Source organism: Pygoscelis adeliae, unplaced genomic scaffold (assembly GCF_000699105.1).
Source record: "Pygoscelis adeliae isolate BGI_AS28 unplaced genomic scaffold, ASM69910v1 Scaffold105, whole genome shotgun sequence".
In the NCBI taxonomy this organism is placed as follows: Eukaryota; Metazoa; Chordata; class Aves; order Sphenisciformes; family Spheniscidae; genus Pygoscelis; species Pygoscelis adeliae.
The window spans coordinates 85,060-93,072 of record NW_008824807.1 but is presented as its reverse complement, the minus strand read 5'-3'; the positions used below and the strand labels follow the sequence as shown (position 1 = coordinate 93,072).

Sequence of the window (8,013 nt, the reverse complement as noted above, 5' to 3'; positions counted from 1 at the left end):
CCAGACACAAAGGAGAGAGGACAGATGAAAGTACTGTATCAATACAATACCAATCAATGCAAACATAAAGAGAAGTGCACGATGGGAGCAAGAAGGAGCTTTCCTCGAGATTCCATGAAAACTGAAAAAGCAATACCTAAAGGAAGGCCTAGACCTTAGGACTCCTTCCTTCCCCAAAACACGTCCTAATCACTATGCTATCAATTCAGATTTTCTTGGAAGCATAAAATCTAATCATGACTTCCTTTTTCAGTTCTACTTCCTCACACTACAAGAGGAAGAGCCATTTCCATGCCCAGCGCCACCAAGGTACTAGTGGCCTGAAAAGATGAAGGTTCAGAATAAGTCTGGAATTTCTCAGTCCCCCCACAACACAAGAATTACTTTAGGCGTAAGGCCTGATAGTAAAGACAAACACAGTTACAGAATGTCTAATGTCCCAATGATTTATGGTTTATCGAGGCTGGTTACTTACAAAAATACAACAGGTACAATATATGAAAGGCTATGCCTTGGAATGCTAGCAGAATAAAAATGTTGAAGCAATGTCCTCCACTTACCTTGTCAGAGTATGGTTCTTCAGTAAGATCAATGTCTTCAGACTGCAGCTTGTTTTCTATTACCATTTCCAGATCCATTCCCCTGCTACAAGAGACTTTCCTCGCTGAAGCAGGGCCTAGCTTTATCACGTGCTGCTGAACACTAGCAGTCTCTGGGAGCTCCGACAGCCAGGGTGGCAGTGAGCTAGGAGGGGTACTGGGCTCCTGTTCAGAAGATGTCCTATGGACAGGTACTCCGTGACAATCAATGGGGGTGGATGAGCTGGTCTTTTTTACTGGCAAACACGGTGCTTCTAGACTTGACTGGTTCCCACTTGCGGTCATGGGAGGATGATATAATCCATTAGAAAGGCGTTCTCGGCATTTTTTGGCAGGGACAGGTGGTGGCTGAGAAGGGTTTTTTGGTTGCATTCTTGCCTCATTTGTGCCTTTTTGCTCAGCTTCTAGACCTCCCTTGAGGACTGGAGCATAATCAGCCCGTGCAAGGTCATGAAAGCCTTTATTTTGTATTTCCAGAGGCGTCCTTGTTGCAAGATGTGTCACTAAGGCAGGCTGAGCTTCACAGTTTTTCAGGGGGAACAGAGCAGGCTTTCCACCTGCAGTTTCCATTACAGAGCAGTCCAATTCCTTAGCTCTTCCCTTCTGAGAACTAGCAGCTCCTTTACCCTGCTTAGGCATCAAGTCACCTACCATACAGCTGCCTCCATAAGACTGAGGCGGCAGGGCAGAGCCAGTTGCCTTTTTTGCTATGTCCAGTGAATCCTGAGGAAAAGAACCTACTTTCTTGCTAGTGTCCTGTAGGTTAGTATTGGATTCTCCCTGGAGATCATCCAGTGAGTGAGATCTTGGCCACGTATCTACACCCTGGGGGCCATCCAGAGTTTCATAGCTCCGACAGACGGCAACCGGTAAACTTCTACGGTTCTTCTTCAGACCCGTAACTGCTGGAGGTTTGACAGAGCTCTTGAGAGCACGATGCGTGCAACTCAACCGGCTTTCTTTTTCCCCTTGCTGTAGAGTTTCTATAGACTTGGTCAGTGGAAGCGTAGGATAATTTGATAGCTGGTTTCTGCTAAAGTCCTTAAAGCTATGCTCACTTGCTGATTTTGAGGGCAGAAGACAGGTCCTTCGAGTTTTACCTAGAAGCAAATAAATCACAATCCTCCATTAAAAAAAAAAAAATCTGCAGTGTAAATAATGGATCAGTTCTAAATGCCTTTGAAACAAAATGATTTGCTCTCTTTTTGTTAACTCTAAATGTACAAGAACTCAGTGCCATTTTAAGCATATGAATTTGTGAGCTTCAGCTTTATTATTGAAGAACTGGTAAATGTAACCATATAAGGAAAATACATTTAAAATACTTAATATCCTTTCTACTCCCCAATTTGCAGAGATTTGCAGTTTAGCTCATGCAAACCTTTTTCAGTGTAGAAATATCCTACAGTTAGAACTGATACCCTGTACCCATTATATGAACTGGTTTGACCCCACACAGAAATAACTCAAAAGGCCTACCATTTCTTTCTACTTTTCTAATTTGTTTAGGATATCAATAATTACATTCACCTTCTAATGAAGTTTATTAGATTGCTCAGGAAAGCTTTTCTTTTAAAAAAAAGATCCTGTTTATTCATTTTAATTACAAAATGTGCCAATAGTGTTATTTCATCTTTTAAATGAGCAGCAAACCATTTGCAATGGCAAACCAGACAGCAAAAAAGCGTTGGAAGTCTGGTGTTGCACCAGTTCCCTTGTAAAGTTATTTTAGGGACAGCAGTGTTTTATGGAAAAAGGTCGTATACTATGAAATGGAGAAGTGTTTCAAAAGGGAGTTTCAAGTATGACTAACCTTAGTGTTATTCTCATGTCATAGTATTTTATTGAAGTAGAAGGTATTAGAGATGTGGTGTTTTATTATAACCACTGAAGACGAGATGACATGGATCAATATGAACCACATGTTCTTTGTAAGCTTTACTTTATATTTTCATGAGGTATGTGCCACTGATTTTAAACAGTGAAGTCCATCAAATCTGCTTGACAGAAAAATTCCAGTCAAAGGGACTGAGCTCATTAGAGTATTCATTATAGTATGAAATACAAGGTCATTTCTCAAACACTGCATAGATTTTTGTTTTCTTTTTAACAAGACAGAAGCAACTTTGTCTCAAAGCAGATGACCTCCCAGAATGACAGCACATCCTGAACAGTTACTGTTTTCTGGGTGACAGGGATACTTTTCCCCACGTATAGTACACTTTCTAAAATCAGGATAGAGAGATAAAGCTTGAAATGTCTCTTTCCAATAGAAAAAAAAAACCCAAACAAACCAAAAAACCCAAAACAACAGGTTTGACTAAATGGTATCAAATCTGTAATAATAGGCAATCAATAGCTGCCAATTAAAGGACCGGTTACTTTTAGAGATCTGAGAAGTTTTGCTAACTTCATCGGAACTAAATTAAACTGGTGTACTTTTAAGCAATGGATGCTTTCTTCTCATACAGCTTGCCTTCAAAGCTTTATCCTGAAAGAAGCTCAATGCTTGGCTTTTGAATAATAGACACTGCTTGTTTTGAATATGAATGAAAGAACCAGTTTAACCTAAAAGAGAAATAGCTTGCTTTCTCTCTTTGTCTTGTCGCTTTGTCTGCTCAAGGAGTTTAAAAAACAAAGTATCCAGAAAACTAGCAAAGAAAATGGAGGTTACATTTAAAGAGAAATAAGGAAAACATTCCCCTCAAAAAAAGCTGGCTGCATTTACTGTTATGCCAGCAAGGTTATGCTATCTAAAATCAAGGTGCACCTAAAAGGATGACTGCAAGCATACAGGAACTGCTTTCTCAGAAGCTGTATGGTTCACAGTTCAACTCAAGCTAAATATTACCATTTCCCCAAAATGCTAATAAAGACACATCACACATTAAGTTGGCTCCCTTGCTACTACCTTGAGTTCAGATAGCTCAGAGAAGTAGCAGAAAAACTTCTCTGCCTGCACCTTTCCACGGAGCTAGGCCACCGCCTTCTGAAAATAACTTACAACCACATTAAAAAGACATGTAAGAAACATTACATTCATTTTTAAGTGCCTTCAGGCACTAATGTCAATATGTAATGAGTACGGAACGGAGTCTTCTCTTTTCATTATTCATATTTGCTAGTACATGCCTGACTTGTGCAGTAATTCACCATATTGTCTGGTGCTTGCTGTCACAGCTCACATAACAAAATCCATGTACCTTCTTTTCAATCACATAACAAAATCCATGTACCTTCTTTTCAATCACATAACAAAATCCATGTACCTTCTTTTCAATCTGAAATACTGATCAGGAGTTACACTGGTTTTAGGAAAGCACACTCAGGAACCTCAACACTGAAAGAAAAGTTGGGAGAAATGCTACTACTGTGCAATATAAGCTCTTACTGAGGCCATAAGGGTATCTAGTAAGCGACATTTCATTTCTTTAGAAATGGGATATGTCTGTGTAAAGCCAGTAGCCTGGGAATGGAAAAAAGAAGAAAGGGGGAAATAGGAAAACAAAGAAAAAAAAAAAAACCAAGAAAAACAAGGGGAGAAAAGTTTTGGGAAAGTAAAATAAAATCTTTAGTTCATTCCAGCCCTGTTTTGCATAAAAATACAAAGGTGGAGAGAACAGAAGGAAGTTCAAAACATTTTCTTTATAAATATATAACTGAACATGCAATCTTTAAGCTCTCTGCTTCAAAATGGTTTAAAAAAAGTGCTGGGTTCAATGCTACTGTTTTGTACAAAGGACAGGGGTTCAGAATGTAATTTCTCTTACACAGATTTAAGTCAAGAGCTATAGCAGGAGGGCAGCTGTGATTTCTCTAGCTATTCCTTCCCTCCTCCTGACTGCCAGGTGTAATTTCATTATGCTTCTGAGACGTTAAGAAAGGAAGGTAATATTTCCTGAAATCAGACTTTTAAATACGTTCTCAAGTTGTTTTCATAAAGTGGAGAGCTATATAAACAATGTCGACAAATGTAACATTCCCTCCCTATCTCAGAAAAAAAATGAAAAAAACCTACAAGGGTTAAAGTGTATAGCTAATAAGGTTTAAAACACATTTTTAATGTTAGCATTTTTGATAATAATTCAGTCTTACAATTCCCTGGTACACTTAAGCAGTCTAATGCCTTCCATAGTGCTGTCAACCACAGTGGCATTTCTGATCTAAATGTGTGCAGAAGGACACAGGTGTCTGGGTGAAAACTAAGACAACAAAGGTGGTCCTTACACAAAATGAATGGAAAGTTTATATTGTTTCCAGGTTCAGTTCAAGCTACAGGTATACTTCAACTCTTGCGTTTCATGTTGTGGTGCAGTTTTTGTTAGACAAAGCACTGTCCACCCCTCATGGTATTTCTTGTTATTAGAATAGAGAAGGAACTTCCCAATTCTCTGTCTTCATCTGCCTCAGAAGAAAGGAGATTATCTTGGGGAGTATTTCCAGACGTACCAGAGCTACAGGAACAAATTTTCAGTGTTTCTCTTAGTACTTTTTTCTGTATAGAAGATCGCCCTCAGAAATTTAAGTACTCCAAATCAGACACAGAATGCATTCAGTGGCCTGTCCAGATCCCAAATTTTATTAAGTTCATTTTGGCCTTGCCTTCTGTGGCTATATTTTGCGTGTATTTCAAACAGCTCTGTCGACACAACAAAGACGATGGCATGGTAGACAATCCTAACCTCATCGCTTTTTGAAATGATTACAAACTAGTAGAAATGCACACTACTAGTAGAAATGGCAATGTGGCCACCTGTTCTGTTGCCTCCTTTTCTGACTAATTAGCACTGAATGCTTAAATGCTTAGGATGCCCACTTGGCACTATGGAAATCTGGGCCTCAGTTTCTGAACAAATCAGAGAACACCCTTATCCCACCTGATAAAGCCATGGTTTGTCTGCCTCTTCAGCTCTGCGCATTGCATGTGCAATTCTGATCTCTTCTCATCCCCTCTCTCCTTAAAAAGGCTATACAGCACAACAAGAAAAGGTTCAAAGAAGCCAGGCATGATCAGGGACATGAATGACCTATAAGGAATAATTAACAGGCCTTCTCAGACTAGAAAAAAGATGACTTGGGAAGAAGTATGACAGAGGTCTACACACACACACTGTTAGGTATGGAGGTTGTAAGGAAGACCAGGGATGTTCATAAAGAGAAACAGTTTCAGGAAAACGGATGAATGCCAGGAAACAGTACCCAATTGTCGAAGCCCTTAAGTCCTTAAATGATTAATTCCCCAAGAGTTCCCTGGGAAGCATCAAATATGCTTGCTCTGTTCCTATACTGTTCTCTAGTGATCTGCTTTTGGCCAGTCCTGTGAGAAACCTTATTTCCAATACGGTTTCCAAATGCGTCTCAGACAGACGACGCTTGCCCGCAAAACATGGCCAATAACTGCACCGTTGTCAGAAGTCTAAAGGAGAGCTTGCTCTCTCTGCCTTGTTTCAAACCAAGGACTGGACTATACGGACTAATGGTCTGATCATGAATGGTTGCTTTCTGCTCTTATGTTCTTCCTGTCTAACACTGAATAGGTCACAAACTATATGTTCCTTGCTCTCTGTAAATTAGAATAAAATCACAATGCTGCTGTAAGTACACTGTGGATACCTGTGAGAATACCCAAATATTTCTGCAGTGGGACCCAGAGAAGTACCTAAAAAAGACACATCTGTACCACTGCCATAGTACATAGCAAACCATTTTCTAGCCAAAATGCAAGAGCAGCTCTGAAATCTTGAACTGATGCCAAAAGGTCCAAAATCAGCCCGAAACAGGACACTATACTAGTCATCAAAATACTATCTATAACCTTTCCCTGGAAAATCTGAAGACAAATTTCTTCTCAGAATGCATTTCCCCTTTTTGAAGTGCAGTTTATTATTGCCGATCTGCACATTATGATGTTTATTCTAGACAAATGATTATCCTTATTTTGACAGATGAGAATCCAATGTATTTTGAAAACAATATGCATATAAACAACTACGATCCATGAACTTTGCAAAGAAGGTGGAGCACATTTCAGATTAACCAGCCTTGACAAATCTCTGAATGAATCCCATACCAAATGTTCTTTTCATAATGGTTTTCAAAACAAGTACTAAATGCATTTGTGAGCAAAAATGATGCAGAAATGCAGCAAGCTACACATGAAAAGCAATATAAAAATCATCAGTGGTATTTCACATTCTGCAAAACTCAGATAGAAATATTAGTTTAAATGTAATAGTAAGTGTCTAAGCAGACAGGCAATGACAATTGCTTTCTCAAGATTCTCTTATATTGTTAAAATAAGGAAAATGTATAGGCAGCAATTTAACTTCAGTGCTACAGCTATCATTACAATGGCACTTAGAGGTAAAAAGGAAAGAAAATTGTCACATATGCCATATATTTAGCTATGACTATATTCCAGCATGCCTACTGTATGGGGATTCATATTCAAGAAAAAAATTCTCTCTGCTTTCAGGAATTTAATACATTGTCGATTTCAGGCATTCAGCTTCAAAGCAAATTGCAATTTTCTTCAATAAATGGTTATTTCTGAGTGGCAGACTGACAGAAAATGCACAAACTAAGAAAAAGATCTTTAGCTCATATTTTAAATTGGAAAAACGGTCACTACAAGGGGCATACAGTATCTCTATTTATTCTGTTCTTGGCTTCCTGTTTATGCTGGGTGTTAGCGATGAAACCAGGCAGCCTGAGGCCAAGCCAGGGCTCAAATGCTTGGAGCGATAATGCCAAAATCAAACCAATTTAATCTATTTTAATATTTCATCCCTAATGACAAGTTTACACCATCCCTCAAGTAAAGCATGCTCAATCAGCACAACCACCTGATTTCTTCAGAACAGAGAGAGTAACCTCCATTATCGACTGTCTTGGTAATTTTTCAGTGCATCACCTTTCACTGATGCAAGACAAGGTAATAGGAATTGATATCATAAGCATTTTTTTTTTCATAGCTTATTTCCTTGCCAACTTCTCAATTAATTTAACTTGCTAGTGTTCATACACCAAAAAGTCCTAAATCTCTGCAGTTGGCTTCTGATCAGAGGAGAATGCAACATGCAACCTAAGCAAACACAAAAATATGGCCTAAAACAGGGAACATATTTTCTAAACAGTTTTTGTATCGATTTAGAAGAAATCCTCCTAATCTCAGTGGAGTTCAGTGACTTCTCCATTGCCAGTGGTCCCTTAGACCACTGGCATGGTCTGTCAGAGTGTAAGCCTCACGAGGCACGGTTGCACGAGAATATGACAGGGAGTGGAGAAGGCAGGGAATGGCAGTGAGAGTGCCTGTTGCCTTAGGATCATGAAAGAAAGATGATTTGTGAAATGTGTTCTGTTTCCTACCAACGCAAATAAATAAATTAGAAACAGTAGCAATGAAAACCAGTGG

At 39.0% G+C, this 8,013-nt stretch overlaps 1 protein-coding gene across 1 annotated transcript in view; it reads right to left on the bottom strand.

Moving 5' to 3' along the window:
• Positions 1-8,013, bottom strand: part of SASH1 (SAM and SH3 domain containing 1) — a 65,217-nt gene that overhangs the window by 4,980 nt on the left and 52,224 nt on the right. Inside the window, 2 exon segments of the mRNA XM_009324122.1 lie at positions 385-398; positions 545-1,699. Coding sequence (XP_009322397.1) covers positions 385-398; positions 545-1,699 — 1,169 coding nt within the window.